The sequence below is a fragment of the Anarhichas minor genome, unplaced genomic scaffold (assembly GCF_050575085.1).
Source record: "Anarhichas minor isolate MPS153535 unplaced genomic scaffold, ASM5057508v1 ptg000136l, whole genome shotgun sequence".
NCBI lineage: Eukaryota > Metazoa > Chordata > Actinopteri > Perciformes > Anarhichadidae > Anarhichas > Anarhichas minor.
The window spans coordinates 3,334,457-3,355,684 of NW_027466582.1; the positions used below are offsets into that span (position 1 = coordinate 3,334,457).

The 21,228-nt window shown below is 40.5% G+C and overlaps 1 protein-coding gene across 1 annotated transcript; it reads left to right on the plus strand.

Annotated features, from left to right (window-relative positions):
• Positions 1-7,043: 7,043 nt before the first annotated feature.
• LOC142942061 (homeobox protein OTX2-like) lies at positions 7,044-8,673 on the plus strand. The gene is made up of 3 exons (XM_076084232.1): positions 7,044-7,137; positions 7,389-7,540; positions 7,951-8,673. Exons 1-3 carry the CDS (start codon positions 7,044-7,046, stop codon positions 8,578-8,580), a joined length of 876 nt encoding a protein of 291 aa, XP_075940347.1. The 3' UTR covers positions 8,581-8,673.
• The last annotated feature ends 12,555 nt before the right edge of the window (positions 8,674-21,228 follow it).

The following is a 21,228-nucleotide window of genomic DNA, read 5'->3' on the forward strand; positions in this document are numbered from 1 at the left end:
TCCCTCTTTCTCTCTGTCACTCTCTCCCCCAATCTCCGTCCTTCATTCTTTCTTTCGTGCAATTTCCAAACTTTGTTCTCCACATGCCCTTTATTAACTTGAAAGTACAGTTAAACAATGCATTCAAAGCATTCACATGGGCCTCCAAAAAGCTACATGTATGTATGTTGTCTCTCGTAATCTCTTCACAAAAGATTAGCTGCAGTTACAGACTATGTCAGAGTAGGTTGTTTCAAAAATACGTTTCTGCTATTTTCTGCGAACTAACTACTAAACCAGATAGTTTTTCATTCGGTTGCAGGTTTGCAATGAGTGAATTTGTATAAGGTGACATTTTGCTGTATGAACCAGGCCACTTACACCAGTGTGTGTGTGTGTGTGTGTGTGTGTGTGTGTGTGTGTGTGTGTGCGTGTGTTTGTGTGCTCCTCAGTATTTGCCGGCATCAGAATGTGAATAGAGGCTGTGTGCTGTGCCCCAGATGCTGGCTGACAGTAGGTGGGCTGTTTGCCGTGGGGGTGCCAGGTTGTGTTTTTGTTTGGCCCTCCTCTGTCCCGCCTGCCTCCCTCCCCTTGCCCGGTGGGGGGTCCAGGGCTCCCGGGGCTGGTCCCTGCTGACCAATACCCAGGTATGAAGCCTCTCAGTTTGGCTAACACTTGCCACAGGCCATGGGAGGTTAACGAGGTACCAGCAGGGACAAGACATTCAACCCTCCCCTGGGCAAACCACAAGTGGTGGATGTATCTCAATGAAGGGCATGAATATGATATGATGTGTAGGCCATGCAGCAGTGGGTGAAGACGGGGTTAAATGGTGATAATATTGCAGGTTGTAAAAAACATTACACTAACACTCAGCTATCAGAGACAAATTCTCCACCAAGTCTTTTGGAAATTTTGCAGGGCCAAATTTTCAAATTAATTTGGATGGAATTGTTGCAATCACTGGCTTCGCTTGAGGGGGTGAAGTAAGTCGATGCAAATACTAAACCGTCAAGTGCAACTTTGGTGAAATTTGACCCACAAATATGCTTGAATTTGTGCGTCTTGACAGTGCTGAGCTAGAAAGGAGAGCCAAAAAGAAAAAGGTATGGGTTTTATACAGTTCAGGAACAAAAGTTAGGCCTCACTATTGAAGGAAATGATGCGTAATTCTGAAAAGAAAATGTCAGGAGAGAGTAAAAGGCGTACAGAGAAAATAGATAGTAGTCTGAAGAGCTTTTGTGACAGACTAGCTAGTATCGCCAGCTACAGCACTAGAAATATGTCATATGTCCCTTAAATATACACATTATCATCTCGTCTTGTTAGCAGTGAGCTAACAAGCTAGCTAACCGACAGTGAGCTCGGGAAAAAAAGGAAAATATAAGGACCGTAAAGAGCTGTTGTGAATGATAAGCACTAGCATGTTCCCAGCGTGCTAGCATGTCAGTTAGCTCACCAGCAACTATAGTTCTAGTCCTCATGTCAACAAGCCCCGAGCACCGTCTATTTTGCAAAGACACACTGATGAATTTCACTGTGTTCCACTTTCTGATAATATCAGGCCTTTAACACGACATTTTGAGAAAATGACAGCCGTCTATGTTTCTGTTTTTTTCCTCAAAAAAACAACAGCACCTGCTGTCTGAAGCTCATGTATATCCTCTGATACCACAGAAGTTCAATATCCAAGGACGCTCATTTCGGTTTGTTGTAGAATCATCAATACATGTATCGCTTCCTCCGCCGAGTCTATCAATAAATCCATCAATGAGTTCATCAGTGAGTTCTACGGTGCAGATGGCAACAACAAAAAAAGCAAGCATTCATGATGTCCAGTACAGTTTACTGTGTGTGTTTGTGTGTGTCAGTGTGTAACAGATGGGGCTGGTTGAGCTAGCCATGTCATTGATTTGATCTTGAGATGGACAACTAAAGTGAACTGAAATGGTTGGTGCAAGAAAACCGTGGATCCAACAATAAACTATATAGCACTTATATCATGAGATAAGTGTGTGTCTCGCAAGACCCCAAACTTAAATTGTTTAAATGTTTTAAATTAATTAAGAAGATTATGGAAATAACAAAGACCTATAATAATGACTCGTAAATAAAATGTAGGCTATAGCAGCAAACACTGAAAATAAGAAACCAGATACTGTTGATTAGGTTTGTTCCAAATATAAATTTAGAAGACGAATGAAGAGATAAAATCTCATAGAAAGGATTCTTCTGATTTGTGTCATCGTTTATGGTCTGTAACCATATTAACCACTCCTATAAGCAAACAAAGAGCTGCTGGAGGAGAGAGGAGGCAGCACATCGCACTCTCCTCATGCCAGCCAGTATTATCCAGCACACCGAGAGAGAGAGAGAGAGAGCGGTATCTCAGTCCCACGATTCTTAGCCTTCAATTCGTCTCCCTAACAGCAGGAGAAACCGTGACTTCGTCAATTGGCCCGGAGACAGGGGGAGGGCATATTGCCACAGACATTAACAAGCGGCTTCACCTTTTTTACAACCACGGCCCCGTTTAGCTGAAACGCTCCCCAGGGCTATTAGATATTTTCCGATGAATTATATATCAGAGCTGAAGATGAAAGGGCTCTGCGTGAGTGAGCCAAGAACATAGCTGTGGGACAACAAGGGGACCAGATATAGGCTGTTTGTTTTATGGCTGAGGGGGAAACTCCACTTAAAGAAGCCTGAAACAATTTCAGTCCACTAATGACAAAAATGCAACAGTAAAAAATGTTTTTATACTTTATATCAATTTGAATCTGTATTGATAACACTGACTTTATATAATTGCACTAAATCATATAACAATAGGCTACCGTCAATGGGTCTCTATACAATAGAGTCCATATTGTCTTAAAAAGGTCGTATTGATTTCAGTCTTGTCTAACAAGCCAGCAGCCTCACAGTCTGTTCATCTGGCATGTAGACTCCTAATTAGTTCTCTAACCTGCTGCTTGTTTGGGAGCGTCAATCAAAACCGTCAGTCCGGGCTGCAGAAGCCAAAGTTTCGTCAAAATAGGAGGAAACCAATTTTTAAAAAAAATTAATTGAATGCAAAATGCAGCATGTCCCTCTGGACACAAATGTAAGGGATGTAATGGGTGGGGGTGACAGAGAAATGAGTGGTTCATGGTGTAACCCAGCAAATTTAATAAGCAACGCATAGCCTATAATTTAGGCTGCTGCCCCAGGCAAAAAACATTGATTTTCATGCACTGGTCAATTTTGAGATTTTAGGCTAATTTGCATCCATAACATGTCTCCTTTCAGACTAGTAAGAAAACATCCCAAAAATACATTTAGGGATATGTTTAGCTTACTCAAGTTAGCATTAGATAAAGCCTGCTTTTCATATATAAACCACACGTCAGAAAACTTAAAAATATAATTGTCTTATTAATCAGATGGGGAAGTTTCATGTCTATTTGTTACATTTATTACCCTATTCACCTAGTGTCTTCTAAATGTTTGTAGCTTTACATATCTTTAAAGTGCCTTTTATTTGATTTCTGAGCCATAAATCAGTAGCACTTACACCAAGTTTCATTTCTATATTCTGAAGGTTTTCACAGAGGGGCTTGTTCATATATCACAGCGTGATTTATTCAACATTTTAATCCTAAAAACATGGCAAAAATAGTTTTTTATGGCTGTTATTTTCTGATTAAAGGAGTGATACAAAGAGATATCCAAAATCCCCTCAAAAAACGTTTGACTGTAATATGTCAACAAAATAAAACAAGGATTTTGAACCTGGCTTTATCCAATGTTCAGATTTCTAATCTGGAAATGCTAATTAACACATAACAAAGAAATTGTCCTATAATCAACTGGGGAAGTTTCATGATGATATATATATGTTATACTCTATGTGTCTCCGTAGAGGAACTAGAAGTGGTGGTGTACATTCTCCCCCCTTTAAATCTCCTTTATAGGGTTACACAGAATCAAACCGTGACAGATCCCCGAGAAGTTATTTTCACCTCTCGCTACAAAACAGTGTTTCCGTTTTGCTTGCTCAGCTTATTTTGACAATCAAGCTGCGGCTCAAATCTTCTGATTCTCACTATGAACTGGGCTCTATGTTTGGTTATATAGGCCACTATTTGATCGTCACTAAGCTCCATGCAGGTGCTCGGCTCTGATTGGCTGCTCTTGATCAACGCACCTAAACTGCCACGTCTAAATACTTGGGTCCCCTGTTGAAAATAAAACATGTAGCGTAAAGATGTAATGAGAAGTGTGTGTGATATTTTTAAATGATTAAGAAATGGCATGCAGGGCGATCAGTGGTGCTTTTGGAGCTGATGTTGTCACCATCAGGCGACTTTACTCCAGCTGCTGCATCCTTTCACACCTCTGCCCATTTCCTCTCATTTTCATTGGTTGCAAAAAATAAATAAAAAATCCCTCGCAGTCTCTCTCTCTCTCGATAAATACTGAGAATCTCTTCGTATTATCCGCATCCAACAAGCTTAGTCGGGAGGGAATAATCAGAGCCGCTTGATATGCACTCTGCTCTGCCGAGAGAGGCGTTTTTAAAAAGAAAAAACCAGCAGCTGAAGTAAGTGACTTATTTACCTTTCGCTGTTAAAGCAGGGTGATGTGTTTTGTTTAAATGCATTTCAGCTAAGTAAGAAGTTGTTAATCGACGGTGAAAGTCACCAGGAGCTGCGTGCGATGGACATGCAGATAGCCTACAGGGAGATAATTGGATAGGCGTGTTTTAAAAGAAACTTTTCTCCCTGTCGCCTCTGTGGGCTGCATGCTCGGAGCAAAGAGGCATTCAACCGATTAATAGCAGGCCGGTGGAGCAGACCACGACTCCGGATAATACACTCCAACTGCTGGATGTTTGACTATAGACTGTGGATGTATTCAGGCATGTAGGAGGGCTGACACATAAAGTCAAGTTGTAGACTGAGAGAATAAATTTTTTTTTAAATCACACATGAATATAAATGTTCCACATTTATATTGAAATACAGCCTTTAATGTAAAAATGCTATTTTAGAAAATGAAGTTCAAAATTGAAAAATAAAGTAAAGTAAAGTAAAGTAAAGTAAAGAAAAATAAAATAAAATAAAATAAAGTAAAATAAAATAAAATAAAATAAAATAAGATAAAACAAAATAAAATAAAATAAAATAAAATAATGGTATTAATTAAAGGGGTCCATATGAACGTGCATGTGTCAGTTTGGGAAAGTGAGTTGTAGGGTTAGTTGTGCTGGGGTTGGGGGGTTGGGGGTCGGTTGTCTGGCAGTCAGCTGGTCTGATAAATACAATGCCAGTCTTTGTTTTATTTTCGTGACGCAGAAAATTAAGGAGGCCTGAATGCGGAGTCGTGGCTGGCGTCCTGTAATCAGGCCAGCGCGTGCCGTCCGGATTATCTCGTTAATTTCTTACAGAAAGAAGAAGAGGATGAAAAAAAAAATTCTCTCGGAGCCAATAATAATTAATGACTGGGCAGGGTATTTATTATTGAACGGGTGTGGAGCAAGTGACAGATTGAGTATAGGAGTGGCCGTTATTGGCTCTATAAAAACGAGGGGTCCGGCTAACGAGAGAGGCACCCTGGGGTCCTGGAACTTTATTCTAGGTAGGAGTTAATGTTACAAGAGGCATGCGGAATATACACTAATAGACGAATTAGCTGCTTTACAACAAAAAGAAAATATTACAGTTTATTAAACATTTGTTTCTCTTACCAGGCCAAATTATTAAAAAAATAGCCTAATATATTAAATATTTATAATTCATAGCTATTAGGTCTATTTTCTAGATTAATTCAAATGTTCCATATACATATTTAATCTCCTATGATGTTTCTTTAAAATAAAAAGGTACACGTGTCTCACAAACTATGTATTCTGTAGTGACCCTATTATACTATTTATTTTATTCATTACTAAGTATCCTTGTCAATATAATTTAGGGCTACATTGTTTCGCTTTATTTTGTCATTGCAAAATATTTAATAATTTCAAAGAATTGTTCTCTGTTACTTTAATATGATGTTATTAGACCTCGTTTGTGGTCCTTTCAAAGATTACTATTTTTTAAGTACAATTTGAGGCTGTTTTAATGCACAATACTCGGAGACACATTTAGTGGGCCATCTCCTTGTTTGTTTAGATTAAGATTAAGTGCTCCTCTCTAATCAACACTTTTAGATCGTCTCACCTTCCAAATCTAATTACCGGGAGCAATTCATTAGGGAAGGAGGGGAATCGCCGCGAGGAGTGTCAATATTTTGTCAGAATTCACTTTGGGGAATGCCTCCATGTTTCTAATTATTTGCTAAAGTTGTCCTTCGTATTTTAATTTCGTTACATTTGAATGTACAAGGGTTTTAGTGGAAACAAACAATGGTCCCAATATATAGAAATGAAGATGCTCAGTTGTATTTGAATACGGGCTCAGTTTGCAGTATTGGCTTCTTTGTTTGTTCCCTAAAGTCTTTTGTTATCAGCATTACTTATCGGTCAACAGTGGTCTTTGTTTCTGCAAATGGCCCCCCAATCAGCTGTCTATTTAGCTTCGCCTAACCTGTGGGTATATGCTAATTGAGAGCCGGGTTGGGGCCCAAAGAGTGTGCGCATTTTAACGACAATGTTTTGTTTTGGTGGTACTAGGAGAGGAGGAGAGGAGTGTGTTTGTGGGGGTGGTAAGGGGCGGAGTTATAGTAGCAGTTAGTGTGTGTGTGTGTGGTGGGGGGTGATGGCGTAAACGCCTGTCAGCCAGACAGAGCATCCTCAGTCCAGCAGGGACAGCTGGGGGTCTCCACTCGCCTTTAAGAGCCCTGCGATTTCGAGGACGCCCACTTCTTTAAACCCACCGTGGTGCGTAAAGGGCTGCGCGTAAAACTCCGCGGACTTTCGACGAATATCAACAACCTTAAAAACACCTTCCTGTTCTGTGTCCTGCTCCAGGTTGATCCGGACGAACTGAAACACTAAACGGAGACGAGAGGATTAAAAAAAACAAACACACACATTTTTTTCTGCCCTATTTTTCTCGTTTCTTCGTCCGGCCGCCAGCATGATGTCCTATCTGAAGCAGCCGCCGTACACGGTGAACGGACTGAGCTTATCCTCAGGAGTGGACCTGCTGCATCCCTCAGTGGGATACCACGGTAATATACACCAAGATTTATTAGAAATACATAAAAAAAATACCATCCACGTTGCATGATTCGCAGTGCAATGATCAACATAGATTATATTATTTACATTAACAACTGGCTGGTGAACGACCGTTTGCATTACAAAGTATCGTTTATGAATCAAATAATCAAGTTACAGAAGCATTTTTAAATTACGCTGCCTTTGAAGTCAAACTGTGATATTTAGGGTCTTATTTTTCATTGTGTTTTTTTTTTTTCAGGAGCCCCTCGCAAACAGAGGAGAGAGAGAACGACCTTCACTCGGGCCCAGCTCGATCTGCTGGAGAATCTGTTCAACAAGACCCGGTACCCGGACATCTTCATGAGAGAGGAGATGGCCTTAAAGATCAACCTGCCTGAATCCAGAGTGCAGGTGAGCCTCCAACACAAACCGTCTATTGATGGAAGCTCGATAATTGGTCATTTATCTGTACGAGAGGGTCCACTTCAGGGCGAAGTGTCCCCGTCATTGTTGGAGAAGTGCTTGGAAACAGTCATTTCTTGAGGCGATACTTTGTCCTTTCCTGCGTTTGAATCATACTAGATACGTTAGACATTTACTTTATGAATAACCCTATTTTAAATGAACGTATAAGAAACGTGTAAATATAATGGATAGTTTGGAAAAATGACATGATTTTCTGGGATAGTTATTTTCAATGTGGCTTTGTGATCACATGAATCTAACTTTTTTTTAAAGTATCTTTAAAAGTGGAAACAGTAAAAGGGACAGAAGTTGTTTCATATCTAAATTAAATTCATTTAAACGCATTTTTTTTCCAGGTGTGGTTCAAAAACCGACGAGCCAAACATCGCCAACAGGCCCAACAAACCCAAAGTGGAGCGCAGAACAAGGCGGTCAGCAAGCCGGTGAAGAAGAAAAGCTCTCCGGTCAGAGAGGCCAGCTCAGAGAGCGGAGCCAGCGGGCAGTTCACGCCGCCCTCGAGCACCTCGCTCCCGGCCGTGAGCAGCAGCAGCAGCGCGGCACCGGTGTCTATCTGGAGCCCGGCCTCCATCTCCCCGCTCTCCGACCCGCTGTCTACCTCCTCCTCCTGCATGCAGCGCTCTTATCCCATGACCTACAGCCAGGCGTCGGGCTACAACCAGGGCTACACGGGCTCCTCGTCCTACTTCACCGGGATGGACTGCGGCTCCTACCTTTCTCCTATGCACCACCAGCTCTCCGCCGCGGGCTCCGCCATGAGCCCCATGGGGAGCAACGGGGTCTCCGGCCACCTGAGCAACGCGTCGTCCCTCTCCTCGTCGGCGTACGGGGCGGCGGGGCTGGGCTTCAGCAGCGCTGCAGACTGCCTGGACTACAAGGACCAAACGGCCTCCTCGTGGAAGCTCAATTTCAACGCGGACTGTTTGGATTACAAAGACCAAGCAGCGTGGAAATTCCAAGTGTTGTGAGGGGAGAGAAATTTAAAAAAAATGGACAATTCCTCCCCCCCACCCGCCCCCAAGCTGCAGGCAATTTAAATACCCACGGTTGGGAGCAGCAAGTGCGGCGTTTTTTTCTTCTTCTTTTTTCCCACCACTTCGGGCCCCAACTTCTACCTCGGGCAGAGCAGAGCAGGACTGCCAGCCGGTTGTCTCACTTGTTGGGTTAACTTATTGAACATTCAGACTGACTTCTCCCCAACTTTGATCAAGGACACGGAACAAATGTGTTGACCAAAAGGAAAAAAGGATCAAAAGAGCGAAAGATCCAGTGAGCCTAACTTGGTTGAGTGTGAGGAATGGGTCAGTTTTTTTTTCTAAGCTCCTTAAAGACTCCCTTCTCTTGTCTTTTTTTATTTTGTTGGCACGCTGAAGGGCCCCTTTGATCAAAGCGTTGCGCATGAGTGTGTGTGTGTGTGTGTGTGTTAGAGAGAATGTGTGTGTGTGTGTGTGTGTGTGTGTGTGAGTGTGAGAAAAAGCAGCTCTGACATGAACCTGGATGCACTATTAATTTATGAGAAATGTTTAAAACTAGTTATAAGAGACAATCAGTCTGTTTGCGTGTGTGCGCATAAACGTCCCTTGTGTGTGTTTTTGAATTATTTTCCCCATGTGTTAGATTTGTTTAAAAAAAAAAATAACGTGATTCTTTGTACCACCTGTATGCAATTTTACTTCTTCGCACCACAAACCCAGCTGTGAATTTGATAGATTTATTTTCCTGTCTCGAGTGTTTAAATGATAAATTATTATGAGGACATGTTAGTTGAATGACATAAGGGAGTGCAGAGTGGATCAAGCCAGCAGCAAGCAAGGTCCATTGGAGCTGTAAAGGCCACAAACACACTAAATAACAATAAAGACCCCTTGACCTGACCCAACACTGTGTAAATCCATCTAAATCTCCTGTTTCTTCATGTTTTTACCACCTGCTTCTGCACACACCACAACACAACATGTAAACACGTCTGAAAAAAAGAAGGAAGCCTCATTTATGCACATGTTTATCATATTTTACTCTTTTTGATTTGCCATACATATATTAAAGTGTCAGTAAATGTAATCCTCGTGATGATCACCAACATGTCGTTTTAATGCCCTTCTTTTTTTTATTTCTACTACATCACTAGAGTCCTTGATTTCTGTCCAAGCAGGGAGGAATGTGAATTATGTGAGAGCTATGTTAATCCCGTCTCAGAAAGAAGGATAATCCAACATTTTTATTGACGGCTGCTCTTTGGTTCAGGGCAAACCGCTGGCCAGCTCACATGGAGAAATGTGAAATGAGCTCTGCAACTGAAGAGTCCAGGAACAAACTTGAATATAAAGTTACACAGCAAAGAAAACCGCATACAAAGTGGGCGTTAAGGCTTCAAACAATAACTCAATGTATGATCCATATATAAAAGTGGGTAAAACTGAATTAACCTACAGAAAATAAAAAAAACAACACTAAATCATTGCTATATATATACGTGACTATTATCAAAATCATATTCAGCCTCAAATGTTGAAGCCTTTGCTCTTCGTCCTGAGCTCAATCAAAATCAATGTGCATCCAGACATCTGTTGCAGGGATTGTGATTAGTCCTGCATTACGGATTTGTGTGGACATGAAGCCAGGAAGCCTCTTTGGGGTTTTAGGGAGAGCATGTGAGCCTGAGCAGGTCCGGGGCTCGTGCATGGCTTAAGGAGGAAGAAGAAGAAGAAGAAGAAGAAGAAGAAGAAGAAGAAGAAGAAGAAGAAGAAGAAGAAGAAGTAGAAGAAGAAGAAGAAGAAGAAGAAGAAGAAGAAGAAGAAGAAGAAGAAGAAGTAGAAGAAGAAGAAGAAGAAGAAGAAGAAGAAGAAGAAGAAGAAGAAGTAGAAGAAGAAGAAGAAGAAGAAGAAGAAGAAGAAGAAGAAGAAAGGCTCGTGCTATCGGCCTAATTAGGATGTGACAGGAGACGTCAGAGAGGCTTCTAATAACTCTGCCGTTGACGTCCTTTGTTGTCCATTTGACCCCCAATTAGCAGCGAATTACACCCACAATTACAGAGCGACAAACAACTGACTGTTAGCGTACAGTCTGGTAAATATCACTGTAAATGTAACCTGACATTTCTAATTTATTTATTGATACTGTGTTTTTAATTAAAGATTTAGAGCGGGCACAATCTTTAGATCATGAAATAATCGTGACCTAAATAAAGACAAGATTAATTAACTAATAAATAAATACATAAAAAACAATAAAACGGCTGCAAATGTGAGGAAGAACATAATTCATATGAAAAAAATTATATAATTGAGTCAAATCCATGCCCATAAAGATAGTGCTCTTCATCATAGTTATATTTATATATATGTATATATATATATATATATATATATATATATATATATATATATATATATATATATATATATATAACTTGCTCATAAATACACTGAACTCATATATGTTTTGTTACATTTGCTATTTGTCCTGATCACAGTCACATTGAAAGCTTCAACAGGTTCAATAAATGTCAGCAGAGAGCAGTAAGTCAGTCTTCCTGCAGCAGGAGGACCCGGGGCCCCCGAGTATCCATTCGGTTTTAATTAAGCACAAGCGGCACTGAAGGGGACATATGGGTCCGGCAGACGCGCTTCATTAATCCTCTCATCGCATTTGAGGATGTTAAACAATAAAAAAAGAGAGCCTCGGAAGCCTCTTCTTGGCTGAAGCGACCGCACATTTTGTCGACCGTCGCCCCCCGAGGCAGGGTTTTATCCCAGCGACACCACTTCACCGCGGCCGGGGATTTCCAGGTTTCCCCGCCGGCGGAGAGGATCCGACCAACGCTGGAGGGGCGTCTCGAGCGGCGACGGGCCTCAAAACCAACAACACTTTACTCCAGTTTCACGGTGACAGAAACGTAACGAAATCAGATAAATATTGAGATTATAATATAGAGAATCTGAAATAATACGCACTAGAGACACACTTTATTATGGGAGGCTAAAACCAGTAGGCCTAGATAGCCATACGGTGTGTTTTACATTATACCCTTTTTTTTAATCTCCCATTGTAAAATATTCAAATATATTATTAAATTGCCTTGGAGTTTCTTTGAGATACAAAGGCCTTAATAGCATATTCATAGCCAAATAACATACATTGACTGCTATATCAGTGTAGAGATACATACGGTTATGGTCCTTTTGGTTCAGTCTATATTAGCAGCTTTTAAGTTATTCAATTATTTATATTAGGTTATTTATTATTTATGAGTTTTTATTGTATTTTGCTTCCTACATGTTCCTAATTTGCTTCATAATCTACCGTTTTATCACTAGTTCTAAATAAAGAACAAATTGGATTTCAAAACATTTACTTTGTAAAGGAGGAATAAAGATATATTCAATGACTAAACTTGGCAATATCTATTGCCAAAGATAGTCTGTAGCTATGTAATAAGGTTATAATAACAACGATCTATGATCATTATTATGTGGAAAGTTTCATGATTTGGTCTATATCATTTCAAATGCAGCCAATATGAGTTTTACCAAAGCAATACTGCCAATTTTTCTTTTTTCCAAATCTTTTTACAATCTTTTTTAGACCCTAACTCACTATTATATCACTTATATTTGTGAAATAAAAAACTGAGTAGAATCATAAAATGTCTAAAAGGTTTCACCTGTTTTGCATCTGAATCCACCTAAATATACACATTAGCGATGGCTGATTTAGATGTGAAAATATTTCAGAATGCCTTTGTATCATCTTCGTAGAAACACACCACACAGCCTGTTGTTGCAGCTCTTTTTGTAGTCAGTATATGGACTGATTGTTTTTTTTGACTCAGACCAATATAACGGGCCGATTGGGAACAAATCAACTTGCCAATTAATGTCTGGAGAGAGGGAAGGCATGACGTGAAACATCAAGAAACATTTGTGATGAACAATTCATGATTTAAAGCAGCCTATCAGAGTTAATTTAAATAGACTATGCTGTTATCAGCTGTGCAATGTCACTGACAGGCATATGACTTTGTTTTTGTAAGAAGAAAATAATTAGTGAAAGTACTGGGGCAACAATCCTGCATATTTGAATACAGTAACCGCCATTTGGCGATGGACCTGATTTCACGACAGCAGTTGCATAAAATAAACGGATGATAATCTGAATGTAGTTTTCTTTCGGGAAGAAAAGAACACAGGAGATAAACGGACAATTTGTTGGTGAGAATATAACTAAAGACTATTGTTATGCATAAGTATGTGTCCTACATTCCCCGAGAGACGACGTCGATCACATATCAACACATACATAATTCATCTCTGACAACAGCAGTCATGGGATCTCATTTAAATGAATGAAACAATAGTGTTTCTGTACTATTCAGACTGGCGGTTGAGGAATATGGTAAATGGTTAAAAGTACAGCCGTAACTCTTTATGACCTTCTGTGTTAAGCCACGTAATGGGACGAGTGATTTCATCTCGTGGATTACACAATTTTATGAGATTAAACTCAATTCTATCAGATGCACACGCTATAATGTTGCCATGTGACGTTTTAATGGGACTTAAAGCGGCGCAAAATATTCTTTTAATTGGGATCCAGGAATGCCGTGGGGCTGCTGATGAAGGCAGCGCCGGCTCAAAGAGGACTCATTCGGCTCTAATGTAAAACACTGTTTTCACATTCGTAAATTGTTTCTTGAAAAGGAGGCACAGAGTTGACAAAGTGAAGTATAGAGCTCCAGGGGGAAGTGTTTGTTTTAAATGTTGCTGCTGCTGAAAGAGCTCAGCAGGGGTGGAAGAAGTATTTAGATCCTGTAGTTCGTACAACACAACAATGCAAAAGTACTCTGTTGAAAGTAGATTCCTGCATTCAAAATTCTACTTCAGTATTAAGATGTGCTCAAAGTAACATAAGTGAAAGCACCTGTTCTGCAGTAGCCTATAATAGCCCCTGGCACTGATATGTGTATTACATTACTGTGACTATTTGTTATTTTGTCGAACCAAATCTCGTTCTAAAATCTTGCATCGCATCTACATTGACGATATCAGATACATATTCAGCCATGACTATGAGAATATTTTAGAGAATACTAAGCTACGTTTTCTGTACTCACACCTGATGACCGGCCACACTGGTGTGTCTGACAAAACATGAGTGAGAATTGGAGAGAGGAGTGTCGGTGTTGCCACAGTTTGTTGTATCGGAATGCGACGCCAGTCAACCAAGATGCACCATAACAAACTGACCGGATCAAGCGAAAGCTGGGTCTCTGTAGGGTCCTTTCATAATGTTAACAGACACTTATTATAACAATCAGGGCCTGTCAGTGGCAAACACAAGTACATTGAAGGTGCATAATTACCTGTTATTGTTACATGTGCAGCGTTCTCGCTCAATGGATCAATTAAAATAATTGTCTGAAAATAGGATCCAGGTTGAAAATTACCAAATGCTTTGAACTAATTGTAACTACTTAGTATTGAGCTTAGCCTTAAATCCAGTGCTACTTAAGGGTCTGGCCACCTCCAAAGGGTCGCACTATAAATCCAAGGGGTCTGGTGATGATCGATGGGAGATGAAAGAAGAAAAGGGGGTTCTATAATCTTTGCTTTTGTCTGAAATATTGGCTAATTTGACATCTTTGGTGGAACTGCTTTTTAATGAGGTGTCAAAAGAGAGAGACATTGGGTTTAATGCTGTTTTTAGCTTATCATATGTTTTTTATATAAAATTGTAACCTGAAAAGTAACCGGTAGATAGAGCTGTCAGATACGTGTACTGGAGTAAAAAGTATAATATTTCCCACTGACATTAAGTAATGTAAGAATATAAAGTAGCATACAATGAAAATAGTCAAGTAAAATACAAGTAACTGAAAATGGTACTTGAATAAATGCACTTTCCACCACTAAGAGTCAATATATAATTCAATTAGGTGACGTATACAGTACATGGTTTTGATGATCAGATTTATACATTTTCATATTTGTTTTGAACAGTCCATTGCATCATCAAACAGGACACAAGTGAACTGTATGAAGCCAACGTTTTCCTTATATAACAAAGTCAACGTGACATTGCTGTTAACATATTAGATATATAAACCCCTGCTGGACAACATGAGTCTACTGTTGACTGTGAGTTTGTTGTTATTGTGCAAAGGATCACGGGCCGTTTAGCATGATTATTACCAGGTTTGTTTGGCTCTTTTCCCAATTTACGTTGGAATTTACTGCAGAAAATGCTTATTAGCTGGACCTCCTGCGTGCTTCTCCAATAACTAATAGCTGCTTGAGCCTTCTGTTGATGCAATTTTCGTTTTGCAAGCATGGCACACTGTATGCATTTTTTTTAGTTTCATGTAAGGAGAGGGACACGAATCACAAACGCATGTTTGTATCCAAGATAAAATGATCATGCATTAAACGCTTCTCTGTGAGAGCATGTAAGTACATTGTGCACTGACGAAGGCCTCATGCTGAAATGTCTGCATTCCTTCTGTTTTTAAGTCCTTTTTAATTTAATTAAGAGCTGTTTGGTTTCTCTTATCTTGTCATCTTATCTTGACTTAAAAAAAAACTTTATTTCACGATGAGCACGATCCCGCTCAAAAATCGTAACACTTGATCTCATTTGTATCATAATCTGTACATTAATCTCACCCAATAATAACTGAATTTATGTTGAATTAACTGATTTTCAAGACTTGAGCCTGTTACGAATGGATGAAAACCTTTTATAAAGGAAACATTAGTGAAATGTTAAACTAAATTACTTTCGAATGGGGCTATGATTTGGGCTGGGCGTCTCCAGCATATGGCCGGAGTTAAACATGTGAGCCAAAATATGAATAATGCTGAGATACTGTCATTTCAGGAAATACAACACACATACAGTATGTTGCACACACACATACACACACACACACACACACATACACACACATACACAGACATAAAGCTGAAAGCTGATTACAGGTTTAGAGAAAATCCCAGCATATGTAAAAAAATAAAATAAAATTGCCATCATAGAATTAATGCTTTACATAAAGTTAATGCCTATTAATGTTTCTTTCTCTCTTTTTTGACCCAAAGAATCCTTTTAGCTTCTGGACCTAATGACCCTGGATTATGTGGACAGTGGCCCTCCAGCCAACAAAGCACTCTCATGAGAACAGACCATTAGCAGGGGGAAAAAAAATATCATAAATCTCCTTATAAGAGCAAAAGGGAGATGTTGTAATAACAGATTACATGCATTTACTGTAATGGCCAAATTTACATCCATGAGCTGAAGCTAAAAGCATTTGACGCAAACAGACGATTGAGCGAAGCTTCGTTTAGGAAGCTATAGGACAGCGAGGAGGAGGCAGAGTTTCAAATAATGAAATCAAAAACACACACCTGGTTGAGGTCACTTTTGATCTGAGCAGGTTCATCTGAAGCTGTCTGTCTTGTTTGGCTCAAGAGTGATGCTAAATGTCTTCTAATTCAAGTTGCTGAGAGCTTTACACTTGAAATGAGTGGTCGGTGCCGCACTGTTGTCGTTAACTTGGAAAACGAAAACCCCAAACAGTAAGTTAGACACGAGTGTGTTCCTGATGCAACACAGCAAGATCAACATCTATACGTGGAAACCCTTCCTCTATGAGTCTGACATGTAGCTACAAACTGGACTGAGCGGCACTGGATATCTGAGGGAGATGAAAAGTTTGATACAAAACAAAGGTTATCTCTTTTATTAAAAAAGAAAAAGAAAAGTAAGCCAAACACAATGTAACATTTTGACAGAAAATATCTTAAGTCAAGGTCCACTTTCCAGCTTTTTACAAGAGCTTTCCTCTGCATCTTACTGTCTTTAGAGGAGTGAGTTTGCTCAGTTGTCAAGCTAAAACGTTCCCACTTTAAGGTGCAATATACGGGATTCAGAGCATTAATAAAGCGGTAAACAAGTATTTGTTATGTTAAGATATATAGGAACAATGTCTGAGGAGAAAATGAAGTAACTCTCCCTCTATGTGTGTTGTTATCAGAGCCTCTCCTTGCTTTGTTGACAATAGCCGGCCCAGCTCCGTGTGCTTTTAGTGCACGTTAGTGCATGTTAGTGCATGTGATCTTGCCCCACTGGTTAGCTCCCAGCCGCCGCTCTGCTCTGCTCTCATACAGCAGTTACTGTCGCTGAGGACGCCGTCCTGACAGACTGCGTCATCGCAGAAGCGTAGCACCCAACCACCTCCGGGTAAACACCGTCAGCTCCGTCAGTAGTTTGCACTGTTAGCGCCGTTAGCTACGAGCCACCGGCTCAGCCGTCTTCATGTTGGGAAGCCGTTGACAGGGAACTGAAATGCTCCCAAAATTTAACAACTGTAAATAATGTAAAATAATTTCCACTAATGTTAACCCCAAAATCCAATGAAAGAGTATATTTCTCTCTATATATTGAAAGATAGTAATAAATAAATAATTAAAAAACTGTGATAATTCCTGAAAATAAGGTCAAATCAGGGCGAACAGCTAACTAAGTGCATAACTTGTTAAACACACGTCGACCTCAACTGCCAAACCTCTCAATATGCAATACAGAGGTCAGAGGTCAAGGGGCCTCCCAATGAAAATCTCACGAAACAACAAACAGCTCCATTCATGTCCATCTTTACTGCAATTACAGACAAGTAGGACATGATTTCTAAAGATGAATCCTGATGACTACAGTATCCATTGCACTATTTACCTTCCTGCTCACTGTGTCTCTCTCTGGGCAGATGGAGAGGTAGTACAGTAGAGGAGGAAGGATGCAGAGTTTGTTGACAGATGCCTCTCTATCCCTGCCCCGCCTCGCCTCCGCCCACCTGTTAAGGGCGGCGGTGAGCTCCTGGAGGCAAGCGTGTCTGTTGCGGACGCACGCCGTGAGGAGGCGGCCGGGGAGGGGCGGACTGGAGATGCTGACACGTGCTGCCCTGCGGAGATCTTCCTCCAGTTACAAGTGTTGTGACAGAACAGTATGTGCGTGTGTTGCATTAGGCGAATGAGCGCAGGTGTTTCCTCTGCTCTGTGGTAATATGTTGTGTTTATCGGTTTGTGGATCAATCATATGTGTGTGTGTGTGTTAGTGTGTGTGTGTTTAGGGGAGCAGGAGGAGTGTGCCCTCTTTGCACCCCCACAGCCGCCACACGCCTGGCCACCTGTTCTGGGATTAGAGAGCATGCGGATTACACGCGTCACAATGGAGATACACAAACACAAATATGCCCTCGGCCAACAAAGGACACACACACACACACACACACACCGGACAGCATCGTCGCTAATCGCTTTTAGCATCTTCAATATTTTCATAGTTTGGGAAACAATGACTCTGGATGCAGTGCACGACACGGCAGATGATATTTACGTTTATGTTGACTGATGCTTTTAGATGCAGGAGTGGAGATTTTGACCTGTAGACCTTTTCTGTGGATTCATTATTGTACGTGTTTATTGAGGATTATTATTGCTTATTGCACCACTCTGGACTTGTTGTTTCAGTGAGTTTTATCATGTGTGTGTGTGTGTGTGTTTGTGTGTGTGTGTGACCCACAACAGATCTACTTGTCCTACTTTTCAACCATAAAAACACGATGACGTCAACACGCAGAAACCAAGAGAGCTCCTCAAAACAGAGCATCACGATTAACAACAACAGCACGGACAACGCAAACACAAACAACAATTCTTATTCACAACGAGGGGTGGGTGTATTTTATCAATACTAGTACTCTTATTCTTTTTGATTATATTGAACAACAATAACAAAAATAATCGACATTGGTTTATTCTTCTTCTATGGAAACAAATAGTTTTTCTTTCGTAGCAATACAAGAAGTTCCAAAATCCTTCAAATTCATTCGCAGCTAAACAATTAGCTAAGCGATTAGCTTTCATATATTAGCAAACTCCGTAAGGCATCGCTAACATTACCTGCAGTGGAGAATGGACGGCTGCCCAGTGTACGTGAATAGTCTTCTGTTTTCAGGCGTGCTAATATGGACGGAATTCATTTCTTAAATGATGCTGAAACGCCCGTGTGGACGTAGATCGTTTTCATTTTAAAACCCTGTTTCAAAACAGAAACATATCAGTGTGGACGGAGCCCAGGTCTCCGTATACTTTCTAACACACCGGGTTTCCCAGCGCACGGTCGCAGTGAACACGTGGTTTAGTCAAAACATCGTGGTTGATCATCATGAAGGACGACGGTAAACTAAGTAAACTGTGAAAACCATGACACCATAAAAGTATGGAAAACACATCACGTACAACGTAACTTCAGAATAACTCAGCAACACTTTAGCACACAGACACCAGCCTCCTGGTTGAGAGTTGAGAGTGTTATGTGTATTTTTTCTGGCTTTATTCTACGTCATCACACTCGTGGAGCATTTTCTTTCTCTGACCGTCAGTTATTTAAAAGCCTGGTGCTTCTCTTACAGACACTAAAGGGTACCTTGGGCGTCGGTATCAGGCTGTAATATTATAATGTAACATTTGAAAGCTAACTACATAATTATCTCAGTCATTCTCTAATATTATTGTGAACAGGTAAACCTGCTGAGAGCTTTGACTCAGTTCCCCGCAATCATTTAAAGGGACATTCCGTCTATTTTACACATCAGAGACAATTTCTATTTCATTTTTTTGCTCTTCCCAGGGAGCACTACACAGCCTGTAAAAACACCTCAATAATACCTTCTTTGGCTTTTAGGGACTCAAAATCCAATCAAAGAACACGATGGAAATAAACTGAGAAAATAAATGTATATAATAATTATAATGTTAAACTACAGAACTACACAGACTTCTCATTAACAAATCATTCAAAGTTGAATTGAAACTGAACACGTGTTTGGCTAATTTCAGTTTTATGAATTAAAAAAAATTCTGTTTTCCATATGACGTAAATGAAGTGTAATCTCTCACATATACATGTAAGTCAGAAATATAAATGAGAAAATGTCACTCGTGATGAAACAAAAGAAGGCAACATAACGAGCATCATGTAGAGGCTTGAGGGTAGCCGTCATTTTTTCGGATGTTAATCTAACAGTCATCACTGTGACATATGTCTGGATGATGTAATTCAGGGCTTCAGTGTCATCTAAATATATTTTAATGACATTTATTTTAAGTGATCCCGATGTACAGCAAAAAAAAAAATGAACGCCACATGAACTACCAGCTCTCTTTGTGTTCAGTGACATTCATAAAAGCATTTGACGTCTCACACTTGTTGTGTAAGAGGCCTTTGGGCCTCTGCTCGAGTGCTTAAAAACAGTCATGGTGGGATGTCGGGGGGGTGAAGATCTTCCCCCTCTTCCTCGCCTCCTTTTGCCCCACGGGGTCGGCGGGTTTGTTTTGCTAATGACCCCATCCCGTTATGACCTCATTGAGTTTGCGCTCAGTAATTGGTGGCACACTGACACACTGCGGTGTTGGGGGGAGGGGCTCACACGCCTAGAGGGGGGGGCGATCCTATTGTAAACATTCCTCCCTGACAAATAAGGTATTGTTATTGATGATTAACGACAATGAGGGGTACTGTGTGTGTGCGTGTGTGTGTGTGTGTGTGTGTTTGGGCAGGGAAAAGGATAATGAGGATGATGTAGGTGATGAATGATGATGACAAGTGAGGTGTTACCCCAGATTAGCCTCGGCATGGAGGGAAGTGGCAGTAATGAAGATAACTGATGATGACAGTAAATAGTTTGTCAGTGTTAATGATGATACTCTCCACACCTTCCTTTGCTGAAGTGCCATTGTGCAAGGCACTGAGTCTCAAGTAGCTACAGGACAAGGGATCCATGTGTCCTTGTTTAATTCAGGCTGCAACCTCCGGGTCTGAAAAGTGAAGCTAATGCGTAAGAGCCTTGAAACTTGCATTCTCTCTAATGGCCATCAGGGGGCGACTCCTCTGTTTGCTTAACTAAGTCAGATTGTATAGAAGTCTATGAGAAAATGACCCTACTTCTAACTTGATTTATTACCTCAGTAAACTTTGTAAACATGAGTTTATGGTCTCAATCTCTAGTTTCAAATCTTCTTCAATGCAGTTTAGAGTCAAATAGACATAAAGCAGAGTATGCTTTAGGGCGGGGCTACCTTGTGATTGACAGGTCGCTACCAAGCGTTGTCCGGTCTGGGAGTTGTCTGTGTTTTCGTCTTCAACCCGTTCACAGTGTGTCGTCAGTTGATGAAAGTCAATTTTAACCTTTTTGGTCGCCCTAAAAATGTCGTATTCAGCTCCACCCTCTCGTGTCTCTTCTGGTTGCAAAAAGCCAACATGGCGACGGCCAAAATCCAAGATGGCGACGGCCAAAAAGCCAAATTTGAGGCTTCAAAACAAACATTGAGGCAATACACAAACTAATGGGTGACGTCACAGTGCTTGGTCCACTTCTTATATACAGTCTATGGTTAAATGGCTCTATTTTTTTGAAGAAACCAGTTCTGTATGGAACAATTGTATAATCTGGATTAATGTGGAAAAAGATGTATACAGTAGGTCTGAGGAGATTATATTTGTATTATATTATCGTTAGGAAGTCGGGTTTTGGGTACTTGTACTGTAGTTGAGCACTTGTA

Coding starts and splice junctions, on each gene's coding strand:
- LOC142942061 (XM_076084232.1), top strand. CDS start 7,044: ATGATGTCCTATCTGAAGCAGCCGCCGTACACGGTGAACGGACTGAGC. Junction 7,138..7,388: donor TCCCTCAGTGGGATACCACG/GTAATATACACC, acceptor TTTTTTTTTCAG/GAGCCCCTCGCAAACAGAGG. Junction 7,541..7,950: donor TGCCTGAATCCAGAGTGCAG/GTGAGCCTCCAA, acceptor TTTTTTTTCCAG/GTGTGGTTCAAAAACCGACG.